Source organism: Elephas maximus, chromosome 10 (assembly GCF_024166365.1).
Source record: "Elephas maximus indicus isolate mEleMax1 chromosome 10, mEleMax1 primary haplotype, whole genome shotgun sequence".
Classification (NCBI taxonomy): Eukaryota; Metazoa; Chordata; class Mammalia; order Proboscidea; family Elephantidae; genus Elephas; species Elephas maximus.
The window spans coordinates 107,367,375-107,383,929 of record NC_064828.1 but is presented as its reverse complement, the minus strand read 5'-3'; the positions used below and the strand labels follow the sequence as shown (position 1 = coordinate 107,383,929).

The 16,555-nt window shown below is 48.9% G+C and overlaps 1 protein-coding gene across 2 annotated transcripts in view; it reads left to right on the top strand.

Annotated features, from left to right (window-relative positions):
• Nucleotides 1–16,555, top strand: part of PRIMA1 (proline rich membrane anchor 1) — a 79,496-nt gene that overhangs the window by 8,551 nt on the left and 54,390 nt on the right. For both annotated transcript variants that reach the window (XM_049898302.1, XM_049898303.1), the window contains one exon: nucleotides 4,497–4,632. In XM_049898302.1, the coding sequence (XP_049754259.1) occupies nucleotides 4,497–4,632 (136 nt within the window). The remainder of the gene's footprint in view (nucleotides 1–4,496; nucleotides 4,633–16,555) is intronic.

Genomic DNA, 16,555 nt, shown 5'->3' with positions numbered 1-16,555 from the left:
CCTGTGACTACCTGGAGAACCTATCTCTCTGTGACTCTAGCCTTGACAGGATCCTGGCCCCACAAGAATGCCACAGAGAAGGGGCAGGAAGGCAGGCAAGGGTAAAACTACAATAGAAGTGGTCACCAGAAGGAATGATAGCAGCTTTTGTTCTGTGCACTTAAGGCACGTCACTTACCTCCCTGGGCCTCTGCTTCTTCTTAGGTGAGTCCAGCTTAGAGCAGGTGACTTCAGGGTTCAAGTTTCTTCCCTGTGGAACTCACCAAGAAGGACACAGCCAGGAGCTGAAACAAAGTTTATACCTTAAAATGGAGCCAGAGTTGGGGGACAGGATATAGCCTGTATTTCTCCACTTACAGGCACACCGACCCGTCACTGCCTTTTTATGGATCACCAAATGAACCCCACTTTGGGTACCTTACTTAGTCACCCTGAGCATGTTGTCCCAGCCATTAAGTGTGGATTCTAATACCCACCTCTCCCGGTTATTCTCAGAGTGAAAGGGAAGCATGTTTCACATGTTTGACACATAGTAGGGAGAAGTAAAGACATAGACCTGCCTGCCTGCCCCTCAAGACACTCACGATCAATTGTGAGGAGACGGACATTACAAAACTAGGGAAAGTGCTAAAAAGAGAAGGGTTTCCAAGTAGCAACAGGCAGGTGGGTCTAGTCCTGGGGGGCACGGGGTTTGGGGTTGCTTGCCCACGGAAGTTGTGCGACAGCTGAGTGTGAAGAATGGCTTGAAGTTGGCAAGTGGATGTTGTTAGCTGCCGTCCAGTTGGCCCCCAACTCGTGGTGACCCCGTGCACAGCAGACACAACGCTGCCCAATCCTGCACCATCCCCACGATAGGTTGCAGATCAGACCGTTGTAATCCATGGGGTATTTATTGGCCGATTTTCAAGAAGGAGATCTTTCTTCCTAATCTATCTTAGTCTGGAAACACCTCTGAAACCTGTTCAACATCATAACAACGTGAAAGCCTCCACTCGACAGACAGGTGGTGGGAGAACATGACGTACATTGGCCAGGAATCAAACCCGGGGCTCCTGCATGGAAGGCGAGAATTCTGCCATGGAACCACAGTTGCCTCATGGCAAGTGGATACGGCGTCCGAATAACCAGGGGTCCAGTTGAGTGAGGTTTGGCAGCTATAGGCTTGCATTGGATCAGACTGCCTGGAAACCCTGGTGAGATGCCCCAGCTGGAGCCCGTCCCTCAGGGAGAAGGACAGCTAGACCAGACTTCATGCTTTTGTGGTAACTGTGAAGCAGTCGTGACTCTTTCTGATTCAGTGGGGCTTTTATTCCTAGAGAGCAGAAACTGCAGGTGTTTACCACACAGTGGACTCCCTCGCTTCCTCCTCCTTCAGCCTGGCATCTTGACTATGATCTCCTCAAGTTCGACACTCTTCTACGTCTGTGCCCTTACAGTGTCTCACAGAAAATAGGTCATTGTGTCGGGCCAGGTTAAGCAAGCGTGCTCCTCATGAACCCTCGCGCATAAATTGCACCTTGGAGAGTGGAGAGTAATTACTTTGGCAATGGCATTGCTTGAAGTTCACACACTTTGTGGAATTCAGCAGAGATTCGGTATCAGAGGCCAGCCACTGGGAGCTTTCGGGCAACCCCCACGGCTTAGAAGGTCGGAATCCAGAGGACAGGCTCACTGGTGGGAGTTCAACCACCACACCAGGGGAGGAGTCGGTGGTTTGGGCCCTGGCATGTAAGGAGTTAATCGGCTCTGTGAAATAATTGCAAACCGCTCACCATCCCCGGGGCTACTCCATCCAGTGGGAGATTAGAGTGCCTTCTGGTTCTACACTCGGCAGTGGTCATTTAAAAACACTAAAAGGCGGTCAGCAGGAGCCTCTTGGCCTCGTAGATATTAAGGTGGACTGTAAATCAACCCACCTCCTGCCGCCTTCCCCACGGCCGTGGTGCAAGCCTGTTTGCCCCTCCAGCGGTGGGGGGCTGGGCTTTTGCTACCAGGCCCGGGACACGAACAGCAAAGGGGTGATATTACCCTCCAAACCAGTTGCTGTCAAGTCAACTCTGAGCCACAGCGCTCCCAAGTGTGTCAGAGCAGAACTGTGCTCCATGGGGTTTTCAATGGCTGCTTGTTTGGAAATAGATCGCCAGGCCTTTCTTCCCAGGCACCCCTGGATGTACCTGAACTCCCAACCCTTCGGTTGGCAGCTGAGCATGTTAACTGTTTGCACTACCCAGGGACTCTGCCTTGGCCTCCGAGGGCAGGGACATTGGAGTTTCTGGGTTTGCACGCACCCAGAGATGACAGCCAGAGAGATTAATCACGGCCATCATTGGGAGAGGGCGTATGCCGGGTGGCGGGGAGGGGGGATGTGACCACCAGCTCTTTCCTTCCTGCCTTTAAATCACCTTGTTCCCTGGAAAAGATGGCATTCTGGTGTTGGGAGGGATCTTGGCAGTCACCCTAAACCAGTGGATCTCACCTGAGCTGTACATGAGAAGCTTAACCAGGAAGCTTAAGCAAAATACCAATGCCCAGTTCAACGGGCAGAAAATCTGCACTGGTCAGGGGAGGGGCTGAGTCAGGGGAAGGTTTTGTGAAGCTGCCCGGGAGATCCTAACTTGCAGCCAGGGTTGGGAACTGCTGGTCCAGCATGACGCACTCCTGCTACCCTGACCGGTTTTCAGAGGAGGAAACTGAAATGGAGATGGACAGAAACACCAGATCAGGGCTTAAAGGGCATGGCTTCTGGTCTGGTTTTTAAATTTCAGTCTTTCATTCACCAAATATTTATTGAGGCCAGGCATTCCCATGCGTTGTAATTGTTGTCAGGTGCCACTGAGTCAATTTCGACTCATAGCGACCCCGTGTGTTACGGAGTAGAATTGCCCCATAGGGTTTTCTTGGCTGTGATCTTTATGGGAGCTGATCGCAAGGTCTTTCTCCTGCAAAGCAGCTGGTAGGTTTGAACTGACAACCTTTCAGTTAACTGTTGAGCACTTAACTGTTAAAGGAGCCTCATGGCATAGTGGAGCCCTGTTGGTGCAGTGGTTAAGAGTTTGACTGCTAACCAAAATGTTGGCAGTTTGAATCTACCAGTTGCTCTTTGGAAACTCTATAAGGCGGTTGCTATGAGTCAGGATTAACTCTATGGCAACAGGTTTGATTTTTTTTTTTTTTTTTTGATTTGATGGTGCAGTGGTAAAAGGACTTGCATGGTAACCAAAAAGTCAGTGGTTCAAACCCACCAGCCGCTTCTCAGGAGAAAGATGTGACAGTGTGCTTTTGTAAAGATTACGGGCTTGGAAACCCTGTGGGGTAGTTCTGCTCCATCCTATAGGATCACTAGGAGGCGGAATTGACTTTACAGCAACAGGCTTTAACCATTGCACCACCAGGGCTCCTGTGGGTTATAATAGTGAGAGTGAAAACAAACAAAAAAAAGGCCTGGTCCCTGTCCTCTAAAGAGCTTCAGTCCAACGGTGAAGACAGGTATGGATCAGGTAGTCACCTAAGTGTCACTTTCCATCTCTGAGTGTGGAACCTGGTGCCAGGAGAGTCTTAAAAGGAGGTCGGATTTGGCCGGAGAGGTCAGAGATGCTGCCCCAAGGAGGTGCTCACCGAGCTGGGTAGGGGCAGCAGGGGGAGGGTGGGAGACATCTGGCCCGTGGGCACAGCATGTACAAAGGCTGTTTAGTGGGAGGGAGCTCGGCCAGGGTCCAGGAACTGAAAGAAGGACAGCAAGGGCAGGGCAGGTGGCAGGAGTATGGGACGAGGTGAGGCTGGAGGCATTGTCTGGGGCCATAGCCTGCAGGGCCTGCTGGACCACGAGATCCCATGAGAACTGGGAAGGCGTTCCAGGGTTGTTGGGGTTGGAGGTGGTTTTGTTGGGTGTGTTTTTGTGTGGAGAATACACTAAGCATTGGGCAGGTTGCTCCTATCCCCTAGGTCACAGGGACAACGGAGCAGAGGCCTGGCTGGATGAGGTTCCTCCTCCCACATGGTGGCTTTGCCTTAACAGCCCCCAGAGTAGATGCAGGGTGGCCATCCCAAGACACAGTGGGAGAGAAGACAATGGCTAAGCATAGTGCAGAAGCAAGGAAGATGGGAGAAGTGGTGGGCTCAGGTTCCTATCCTGCCACCATCTGGGTGTGAGAACCCTGGGCAGAGACTTCTCCTCTCCACCCTGGACCTCAGTTTCCACAGTTGTGCAATGGGGAGATCATGCCAGTTAACTTCAAGTTCTTGTGCACCGCTCATCATATCCAGTTGACTTGCCATAGCTGGTCCTTGGCAGAGCTGGAAAGAAATCCTGCTTTCCAAACCTCCCACAACGTCTTCTCCTTTGAACCAACAACCCCAACTTCCTACCCATTCTCCTTGCCATGGTCTTGGGGGGTAAATGCAGTTACAGGCTGGCCAGAGGGTGGGTGGGCCCATTTCAACACCCGGTTGCCTCATTGTCTTCTCTGTCTCTCGGGCCTGTGTGCCCACGTCCACAGGTGACTCACGGTGAGCCCCAGAAGTCCTGCTCCAAGGTGACTGACAGCTGCCAGCACATCTGCCAGTGCCGACCACCTCCCCCTCTGCCCCCGCCGCCCCCGCCCCCACCGCCTCCCAGACTCCTCTCGGCCCCACGTAAGTAAAGGCTCACTCCATTTTCGAATTTCTCTGTGCGTTTTCCCGGGCCGAGGGCAGCCCTGCTTCCTTTGTAATTTTCCACTGGCCGAGCAGGAGGGAAGCCAAGGCCCAACTTTTCCCTGCAGTCTGTAAAACGCCTTTCCCTAGAATGTTCCTGCGAGTTGGAGAAGGACGCTGCACCGTCTGTTAATCAGATAAGAGTCAATCTCCATCTGATGAGTGGCTCTGCCCGGACTGTTCCGAAGGCCAGACACTTCAAGGGGCAGCCACTGAGTGCTGGTTTGAAATACCCCACCCGCCCACTTTCACATTTTGATTTTAAATCACGTTTAAGGAGGCAATTAGTGTAGAACTGAAGTCGAGGCTCCGAGAGCAGTTACACTGATGCCTTTTGACCATTTGCAGCTAGTTCTGCTACAAACCCTCTTTGACTTGTTTGCCTTGGACGATTTCATCTCTGAACAATTTGATCGCCTGGTCATTCAAACAAAGAAGGGTTTCTTTAGCCAGAAATGGCCTCAGCCCTGACCTCGACTTGCTTAAACTCCCTGCTTACAATTGTTGGTTGATAAGGTCTCTAAATGGAGGGTCTGTACTTGAGGCTGATCGCTCGCGTTTCCGCCTGGAGAATGCCCATGATCGTGCCTGCAACTACCTCATTAAACACACCGCCACTGGATTTATTTGGGGTGTATTTTTAAATGACCTTGATCAGCTTGTTCTCCTGAAGGCTGTTCCTAGTCTCTTGGTATCCAGTCGGGGTGCAGTGCTCAGGGGATCCTTGAAGTTTATATGAATTTCTGAATGTATCTTCGAGGCCCCCACCTGTTTCTCCATCCTTACCTGCCCCCCTGGGGCCCAGTGCTTCTCAAAGGGCAGCCCTCAAACTACCCACATGGCCTGAGATACTTGTTGTTAAGTGCAGGCTCAAACTTCGTTTCAAACCCACTGAGTTTAATTCTTTGGGGTGGGGCTTGGACATTGTCACCATAACAAGTTCTGAGGTGATTTCAAATGCAAGTTAAAGTTGAGAACCTAGGCCTCGCAGGCTGTTCCAGGCCCCACAGGAATCCTGCCTTTGAAGAATCCTTCTATGCCAGGACGCTCGCTGTCTTAGTTTCTTGTTGTTGTTGGGTGCCATCAAGTCTACTCTGGCTCATACCAAAAAAAAAAAAAAAAAAAACCAGACCCACTGCCGTCGAGTTGATTCCGACTCATAGCAACCCTACAGGACAGAGTAGAACTGCCCCATAGAGTTTCCAAGGAACGCCTGGTGGATTTGAACTGCCGACCTCTTGGTTAGCAGCCATAGCACTTAACCACTACGCCACCAGGGTTTCCCTCTGGCTCATAGCAACCCCTTTAACAGAGTAGAACTGCCCTGTAGGGTTCTCTAAGCTGTAATCTTTACCAAAGCAGATTGCCAGGTGTCTTAGTTATCTAGTGCTGCTATAACAGAAGTACCCCAAGTGAATGGTTTTAACAAACAGAAATTTATTTTCTCACAGTTTGGGAGGCTAGAAGTCTGAATTCAGGGTGCAGGCTATAGGGGAAGGCTTTCTCTGTTGACTCTTTAACTTCTGCTTCCAGGTTCCTTGGAGATTTCCGCGTGTCTTGGCATCTATCTTATCCCATCTCTGCTTCCTTAATCTGTTCCTTTTATGTTTTGTAAGAGATTGACTCAAGACACACCCTGCACTAATCCTGTCTCATTAAGATAACAAAGACAACTTATTCCCAAATGGAATTATAACCACAGATGTAAAACAAACCCATTGCCGTCAAGTTGATTCTGACTCATAGCAACCTATAGGACAGAGTAGAACTGCCCAGTAGGGTTTCCAAGAAGCAGTTGGTGGACTCGAACTGCTGACCTTTTGGTTAGCAGCTGAGTTCTTAACCACTGTGCCACCAGAGCTCCAACTGTGGGCATAGAGCTTAGGATTTACAACACTATTTTGGGGGGACACAATCCATAACATTCCACCCTTTGGCTCTCCAAAATTCATGTCCTTGCCACATGTAAAACGCACTCACCGTATCACATCATCCCCAGTCTTAAATTCACACCAAGTCCAAAATCTCATCTTCTGAATGACCTAAATCAAATATGGGTGAGACTTTAGGTGTATTCCATCCTGGGGCAAAATTTCTCTTCACCTGTGAGCCTGTGCAATCTAGACTACAGGTTATTTGTTTCCAAAGTACAATGGTGGAACAGGCACAAGGTAGACATTTTCATTACAAATGAGAGAAATTGGAAGGAAAGAAAGGATAATAGGTGCCAAACAAGTCCAGAACCGAGCAGAACAATTTACATTAGCTCTCAAGCCTTGAAACTATCTGGGCAACGTCTGCCTTCCAGGCTCTGAGTGTCGGCTAAAAACCCAGAAAAGACTACACCCTCTAAATTCTGGGTGGAGGTCCCTCAGCCCTGGGCTTCAGCTCCACCTTCCAGGCACACTGGGATGGCAACTCTGCTCCCTTGGCTTTGAGCAATCCCATTCTCCTAGTCCATCTGAGTGGTGATCCCACCCCTTCAGCCCTAGCAGTCCCCATTCTTCTCCCCTTGGGCACGGCATCCCCACTCCTTCAGCTTTGGGTGGTGGCCCCGTCCCCTAGCACACCTTAACGGCAACCCTACACTCCAGAACAGAGCTGGTGAAGCTCTGACTGTCTGAAACATAGGAAGCTGTGGCCCTACCCTTTGAGATCCAGGAAACAGTGGCCCCACCCTTTGAAACCAAGAAGGTTCTGCTTCTCGTGCTATCTCCAACAGTTCTATTGACCTCCAAGCTACTCCAGTGATAGTTCTTTTCTTGGAGGACTACAGATGTAGCTCCTTTGGTCTGTTTCCTGCCTGTAGAATTCCAAGAGGCAGACAGTGTTTTCTCCTTCCATTCTTTTTCTGTCCATTCAGTGTAAACCGATGAGTTTTCTGCTGTGGTAGTTGGTTAAATCCATCAGTCAGGCTTAATCTCTTTAACAAAATATTGTGTAGCCGCATCCCTGGTGAACATTCTAGGACATGTGTCCTTAGTTCGTACAATAGAATTTTCAAATCTGTAAGTTATGTTTTCATTTTGTACAGTTCATTTTTAAGTCCATCTCTTTCCTGTCCCATTTTACTATAAGTGTCAAGGAGAAACCCTGTGGCCCCTTTAAGATCTTGCTTAGAAATCTCATCAGCCAGATATCTATGTTCATCATTTATAATTTCTACCTTCCCCCAAACATTTGAACATAATTCAGACAAGTCCTTTGCCACTCCATAAAAGGCATTGCCCTTCCTCCATTGTTCAGTCACGCGTTCATCATTTTCTTTTAAAGCCTCACCAGAAACACATTTGATGCCCACTTTTCTAGTGACATTCTGTTGCTGGCTCCATACATATCCTCTAAGATGACAGAGACTTTCTGTATAGCTCTGCTCACTTCCTTCTGAGTCCTTACCAGAATTAACTTTGATGTCCATAATTCTACCAACAGTCTCTTCAAGGCACTGTAGGCTTTTACTATTAAAAAAAAAATAGTAAGCACCTTAAAACTCTTCCATTCTCTACTCATTACCAAATTCCAAAACCACTTCCACATTGTAGTTATTTTTTAGAGCAGCACCCTGACTTCTTGGTACCAAATTCTGTCTTAGTTATCTAGTGCTGCTATGACAGAAATACCACAAGTGGATGGCTTTAACAAACAGAAATTTATTTTCTTACAGTTTAGGAGGTAGAAGTCCGAATTCAGGGTGCTGGCTCTAGGGGAAAGCTTTCTCTCTCGGTCAACTCTGAAGGAAGGTTCTTGTCTCTTTAGCTTCTGTTTCCTGGTTCCTTGAAGCTCTCCATGTGTCTTGGCCTCTATTTTATCCTCTCTGCTTCCCTAATCTGTTGCTTTTATATTTTGTAAGAGATTGACTCAAGATACACCCTACTCTAATCCTGTCTTATTAACATAGCAGAGACAACTCATTCCCAAATAGGATTATAACCGCAGGCATAGAGGTGAGGATTTACAACACATATTTTGGGGGACACGATTCAATCCATAACACCAGGTCTTTCTCCTGTGGAGCTCCTGGGTGGGTTCTAACTGCCAACCTTTGGTTAGCAGTCAAGAACTTAACTATTTGTTGTGCTAAAGCAGAAATATCACAAGTGGGCGGCTTTAACAAGCCGAAATTAATTTTCTCGCAGTTTAGGAGTCTAGAAGTTGGAATTCGGGACACCGGCTATAGGGGAAGGTTCTTTCTCTGTCTGCTCTGGGGGAAAATCCTTGTCTCAGCTTCTCTAGCTGGCAATTCTTGGAGTTCTTGGGCTTGTAGACTGGTCAGCCTCCATTGTCTTTAGATAGTGCCAGCCTTCACCTGTGTCTACTTTCTTTGGTGCCTAATCTGCTCTTTTATATCTTAAAAATGATTGATTTAAGTCACATCCTACATGCTATGGCCTCATTAACACAACAAAGAAACTCCTATTCGCAAATGAAATTACATCCGCAGGTATAGAGGTTAGGATTCCAACACATATTTTGTGGGGGACACAATTCAATTCTTAACACTTGCCCTCTTCCTCTTTCCTAAAGGAACCCCTGGGCCTGTACTGTGGGGCTGGCCTCAGGCACCTGTCCCCAAAATCACTCCCTTCCCTTTTTTTTTGGAATTCATCTCCTACTCCTCAGGCTTCAGGCCTGTGCTGTCTGCAGGTGTGCTTATATCTAATGGGTCCATACACCTTGCTAGAGTCCTTTCAGTTCATCTCATGTGTCCAGAGTACCTGGAGGCCCAGAAGTGAAAGACTGCCTGGTCTTCTGGGATCTTTCCGATTCACAGGGAAAGGCCTCCTGTTGGTAACCCACACGGTGTGTTCTGAGAAAACACTGCAATTGTTCACAGGTAGAATGGAAATCCCCGAGTTGTTGGGCAAAACTAGAACCACAGTACATGATAAGTTTGACTTGGGTCTTAAAGAATAAGTGGGATCGTTCTGGGTTCATGAGGAAGTGGTGGAAAAAGGGCATCCAAGCAGAAGGAACATTGGAGGGATGACTAGTGGGTTTAAGGGATAATATGTGGACGGGGTAGGCTTTGAGGCTGAAGCAGTGATCAAGGGGAGGACTGTAAAGGGCTGTGTGTGTGTCTGAGTAGTAGCGCACACCTCCCCCTGTAGGTAATCATCTGCCTAACGCCATCCGCCATATCTATGTACCACCTCTTATTTGCTTTCTTTCTTTCTTTAAATAGACTCATTTTAAGTGTTCATACAAATTAGTTTTCAAAGAATCTTTTCTATAGCTACCATAAATGAAAAGCCAATATTACTTGCCACAAATAGACGGTGACCAAAAAAAAAAAAAAGCAATTTTTTGAAACACTAAAGATTAAAACATGAGAACAAACCAGTGTTCTAAAATTCCAATCTACTCTGAAAGGTACCGAGCATGAGGCCTTCTCTCTTTTTGTTAAAAAGGGAGAGAAGCAGTGATAGAGGCGTCAGAACCATAGTGGCACCATGCTGAGCCTTTTTCCCTCAAAAAACTAGAAGGCTCGCAAGAGAATTAAAAAGGCCAGTGTTCCTTGTTATATGTCTCACCGTTTCTGAGTGCTGTGTCCATGTAGCATCTAAAACCATCTCACCTAACTGCAGAGACCTGCACTCATCCATGAGGAAACTCTGCTATGGACAGGGATGAACCCCCAAGGTGTTAAGCAAAGGAGGAACTTGATCCAGCATCCTCTGCTTCAGAAAGATGAACTCTCAACTCTTTCGGCAGTGTGGAAGGTAGACTGGGGATGAGCTACCAGGCTGGAGTCAAGTAGAAGATTCCTGAGATAATTCAGGCCCTAGAGTACCCACAAGGGTGTGGCCACAGAGGGGAGGGCTACAGGAAGTACCCTGTGAGGGTGGAGGGACAAGGCTCCATGCTGAGCTTTGGGCCTGAGGGGGCTTCTGGGTGAGAGGAGAGTAAGTGGTTTGATACTCTAACAGGATTTTTCCAGTTACAGCAGCAGAAACCCATCTTGAAGTGGCTTAGCAATACAAAAGAAAAGGGGGTGATGGGACGGGGAGGGAGGTGTTTGGTTTTGGCTCATGTAATAGAACATTCAGGCAACGGATCTGCTAGATTCACCATCTCAAATGATTATTAGCTCATTCTCTTTCTCTCTCTCCTGATTTCTCCTGGGTTGCCTTTTCTCCCAGGCTGGCCTGGAGCCTGTGGCTCCAGGGTTCCATCAGTCCTACATTTAGCAACCTCCCTGCGAAGAGAGCCTCTTTTTTCCAGTGTTCTAACAGAAGTCCTGGGGCTGACTTTCATTGGACCAGCTTAGGTCCCATGTCCATCCTTGGGCCAGTCATGGTGGCCTACAGGATGATACGTGCTGATTGGTCAGGCCTGGGACGTGTGCCCACCCCTGGAGTTGGGGTATGGAGAAGAGTCAGTTCCCATTTGAAGTGTAAGGACAGTGTAAAGAAGTGGTGGTTCTCCACAGGAAGATCGGGGTGGAGGGCTATAACCCAAGGATAAAGGCAGGGACACTGGGCAGGAAGGACGCCAGATGAACATCACAGCCATGGCGTGCCTGGAGGGTGGGAGGCACATGAGCCCAGTGGCCAAGAATGTGTGTTACACATTCTCTTGGTCCACCTAGCACTCAGCCCAGGACCCTGCACACAAAAAGTGCCCAATAAATGTCAGGCAGAGCTGTGGCTGTGTGAGCAACTTCTGGCAGCCTTAAAGTATGGGTTTCTGTCCTATAATCCCAAATGAGTTATGTTCTCCCAGATGGCTCGAGGCATCAGGGCCGTGAAGCCTCTGGTGTCATTTAGCAGGTGCACCTTGAGCTCACCAGGTGCTGGGCTGTGCTGGGGGCCGGGCAGCCAGCGGAGCTCACAGTTCAGCACCTAGCCATCTACAGAAGGCATCCACAGGAGGGTCTAGGGTCCTTTCCCTAAAAAGAGAAGCCCAATTCCCAAAGTTGGTGGGCTAGCTCTGCCGCTTCCTCTTTGTGATTTTAAAGGGCCAGTCGATGTAAGCCTCAGTTCCTTCTGTAAAAATGGGCTTGAGGACCGTACCTGTCCCATGGGATTGATTTAGGATTGAAAATCTGAACGGCGAAAAGTGCTTTTGGAAAGTGGATGGGTGTCTATCGCTGCTCACCATCCTGTGAAAACCATTCTGATAAGGAGCAGCCTGGGAACTCTAGGCTTGGGGAACACAGGCTGCTACTGGGAAAATACCACTGGTTGCTGTGAAGTCTCACAGTGTTCACTGCCAGTTGCTGCCAGTCAGTTCTGACTCACGGCGACCCCGTGTGCGTCAGAGTAGAACTGCGCTCCATAGGGTTTGCAATGGCCAATTTTTTGGAGGTAGATCACCAGGCCTTTCTTCCAAGGTACCTCTGGTGAACTTGCACCTAAATTGTATCACCCAGGGACCCGACTGGGGAGAGGATATTTAATTCCAAAGTGGATGAAGGAAGGGAGGACCTGAGAAGGAATGAGGGAATTCCCAGGTCGACATTCGATTGGCAGAAGTGGAGGAGGCTGGACAGGCCATGGAAGAGAGGGCGAGTCAAAGCAAAGACCCAGAATTAGGAGCCCAGGGATCAGGGAAGCGTCTCATGACTTAGGAAGGATGAACTGCAGGCATGTGGGATACAGCGTGTACGTTTGGGACTGAGGAAGAAAGAAGCAAGAAAGAAACATCTGTGTTCATACAGACCTGTGAACCAGCTTCTCCTGGTTTTTCCTTCCAATTGATCATCTTTCCTGGTAGTAATGGCTGGAAATATCCACCAGAATTATTGGGTGTCCTCCTTCCTCATCCAAACAGAACGCTGCATTGCCCTTTTGCTCGGGGTGACCAACTTGTCCCCGTTTGCCTAGGATATTCCTGGTTTTAGCCCTGAAAGTCCTGTGTTCCGGGAAACCACTCAGGCCTGGGCGAAATGGGACAAAGTCAAAGACAATGTGCTTTTTAATTTTGTTTTTTGTTATATTTGGTGTATTTTTTGTTTGTTTTGTTTTGCCGTAAGATTTTCATGAGCCCTGGCTCCCAAAACTGTACCTGGAATTTCTTGCTCTGTGGGGCCCAGCCCTGTGTTGCCCTTCTCAGCTACCCTGGAAGACTGCTAAGACTGCTGCCCTGCTCTGAGCTCTGCCTGCCATCCAGACGAAGGAGGGAAAGGACTTGTGTGGTGGGGAAGATTCCCAAGAGCACCTCCACGTTCTGCCCCTTGCTTGTCAAGCTCTGCCCACAACCCTTCACTCTTATGCAGAGGTGGCGTCTGCCTAGGGAAGCTGCCTTTTGGTAAACTTGTGCAAGCTGTGTATACCCAGAGGTCTTCAACCCTGAGTGTGCATCAGAACCCCCAGAGAGCTTGTTAAAACACAGATGGCTGGAGGCCACCCGTAGTCGTCCTGGTTCAGCAGGCCTGAGGTGCCAGTGGCCACCGAGTCATTTCCAACCCACGGAGTCCCACGTGTATCAGAGTAGAACTGTGCTCTGTATGGTTTTCAGTGGCCGATTTTTCAGAAGTAAATCTCTGGGCCATTCTACAAGGTTTCCTCTGGGTGGACTGGAACCTCCAACCTTTCAGTTAGCAGTCAAGCGTGTTAACTGTTTGTATCACCCAGGGATGCCAGGTCTGAGGTAGGCCTGAAAATTTGCATTTCTAAGAAAACTTCAGGGGATGCTGGTGCTGCTGTCTGGGAAGCATACTTTGAGAACCAGCACCCTAGAGAATGACAGGTTCAAGGGCTTTGGAGTCAGACCCAGCCTGTCCACTCCTGGCTTTGTGACACTGGGCACATCGCATCCTTCTCAGGGCCTCAGTTTCCTCATCTGTTAAATGGGGCTGATGATAGCTCCCCAAGGACAGATTACTGTGAAAATGGGAAATAATACGGGCTGTACTGGGCAGATACTATGTGCTCACAGTGTCTCAGAGCCCGGCTTTCTGCCCTCCAGCCCTGGGCTGACATTTGCTGGTTAGCTAAGTGATTTGGGCAAGGTATCTGTAACTGCTCAGAGCTTCAGTGTCCACATCTGTGAAATGGGTGCCTACTGCATAGGGTTGTTGTGAGGGTTCAATGTGTGAAGCACACAGCACAGGGTCTGGAACTCAAGTAACACTCAACAAATGGCAGCTAATAACTAACAACTACAGTAACAATAATAGATCGCTAACCTTCATTTTTTTTTTTTAACCTTCAATGGAGCTCCTGGGTGGTAGAAACGGTTAAGGCAACTGGCTGCTAACTGAAAGGTTAGAGGTTTTAGTCTACCCAGAGGCATCTAGGAAAAAAGTTCTGGAGATCAACTTCCAAAAACTCAGCCCTTGAAAACCTGTGGGGCACAGCTCTACTCTGACCCACACAGAGTCTCCATGAGTCGGAGTCAACTCGAGGGCAACCAGCTAACCTTCAGATGGGGAATTGCTTAAAAGTGGTTCTGGGCAGTGTCTGCGGAGAAATCAGAGTCGAAACTCTAGGGAGAAATGGGTTGTTAGGGGTGTGCCAAAGTACAGCCAGAATGCTCCTTAGAAGCAAGGATGGCGAGACTACGTCTCACCGTACTTTGGACATGCTATCAGGAGGGACCAGTCCCTGGAGAAGGACATCAGGCTTGGTAAAGTGGAGGGTCAGTGAAAGAGTGGAAGGCCCTCAGCGAGATGGATTGACACAGTGGCTGCAACAATGGGACCGAGAATAACAATGATTGTGGGGACCGGGCAGTGTTTCACAGAGTCACTATGAGTTGGAACCGACTCAGCAGCACCTAACAACAACAGACTCCCCTAGGTCTTCAATAGACAAAAATAAAAAAAAGGTTTGCAGAGAGTTCCACTGGGTTCTCCTGGGGCAGCCCTTTCCAGGCACGTAGTCCTCAAAGTTGAACGGGGTCCCCAGGCAAATGTACTTCTGGCAAGTTGGGGTGGGGGTGAACCCTGGCAAAGGCAGAGGCTTGTGCCAGGGTCTGACTGAAAAGCCCTCAGCAGCCTGCAGCACTCAGGGCCCGGGCTTGCTCTGTAAATGTCAGCCATGGCCTCCTCATTCCCGCCCATGACTCAGACAGCTGGGGCCGGAAAGGAGACGTGCACCAGCCCTCAAGGAAAAGCGCACACACCCCCTCTGAGAGAACTGCTTCAGAGGGAGATAGAGCCCATAATAGCTGCAGAGAACAGAGGCGTGAACCTGCATCCACAGTACCTGATTTGAGGAGTTCAAAGCCCAGCTACAGATTTTGTTTGTGTGTATTTTATTCTTAGAAAAATTATGAGAGAGGTTAGATGACTCCCCAGAGGTCACCCAGCAGGGCTGGGGCTAGAAATGGCACCACCCAGCTCCCCTCCCATGTGACAAGGGCCAAGTTTTAACAGAGAAAGAAGCAATCAGACTGGAAGTTCTAGTAAGTTTTTTTTCACTCACCCAGAAAACTAGGAAAAAAAAAAACAAACCCATTGCTGTCGAGTCGCTTCTGACTCGTAGTGACCCTATAGGACAGGGTAGAACTACCCCATAGGGTTTCCAAAGCTGTAATCTACTTTGTCCTACAGGGTCACTATGCGTCGGAATTGATTCAGCAGCAGTTTGAAGGAAGGAATCTTTACGCAAGCAGACTGCCACATCTTTCTTACGCAGAGCAGCTGGTGGGTTCAAACTGCTGACCTTTCGGTTAGAAGCCGAACGCTTAACCTCTGCACCAGCAGGGCTCCTTAGAAAACTAGAACACTGCTACTGAGGCAGAAATTCTGCTTTCCTCATCTCATTTAATCCTCAGCCCCCCTTGGTAGTACGTGGTGGATGTTGTAGTTGGGTGCCATTGAGTCAATTCTGACTCATACTGACCCAGTATAATAAAATAGAACTGCCCTAGAGCGTTTTCTAGGCTATAATCTTTACAGGAGTGGATACACTGGTTTGGTTCGAACCACCAGACTTTAGGTTAGCCTCTGAGCACTCCTTAACCATTGCACCACCAGCGCTCTTTGTAGTAGATGGTATTGTCCCCAATTTCTATGAGGAGCTTAGGGCTCAGAGAGGGTAAATTATGTGCTCCAAGCTGCCCAGCTAGTAAGGAGGAGAGGTGAGGTAAGTCAAGACCATTCCATTCCAAAGCCTGGCTTCTTCCTTCTATCTCCAGCCGAACCCTCCCCCTATCTCTGAGAGTCAGCTTCAGGGGCCCCCTTTCCTTTCCTCAAAGGGACCTTGCTTCTTCCTGCTCAGAGCCTTTGCACGTACAAGTCATTCTGTCTGTAGGGCTCCCCTCAAAGTAGCTTGCTTCTACTCCAGTGGGTTTCAGCTCAAATATGCTTTTTCAGGAAAATCTTCCGTGATTGTGACAGAGAGCGTACCACCCCCCGTCCTGGTTATCTATGGCACGGAACACACCACCCCCAAAGTTAGTGGTAAAATAAACACAGAAGGTAGTACTATAACCTCTCATGGTTCTGGGGCAATTGACTGGGCTCAACTAAGAGGTTTTGCTTGAGGTCATCCATGGCATTGTAATCCATCAGCTGGAGCTGGAGTCGTCATAAAGCTTCCCTTGTGGTTGATGCTGGCTGTAGTTTGGGTCCTCAGCTGGGTCTCTCGACTGAAACACCTATTTGGGATGCCTCCATGTGGCCTGGGCTTCCTCACAGCATGGCGGCTGGGCCCCCAGGTTGAGGGCAGAGGAAGCTTTATCACTCTTTCTGAGCTAGCTAAGGAAGCCATACAGCATCACTTCCACTGCATTCCAGTCCTCAGAATTCCATGACCAAGACTGGCTTCTAGTCATGGCGGGGAGCTAGACACTGCCTCCTGATAGAGGTGTGTTGTCTTGGTTTCCAGGGGCTGCCATGACAAAATACCATGGGCGAGTGACTTATAAGACCAGAAAGTTATTGTCTCACAGTTCTGGAGGCTGGGAGTCTGAG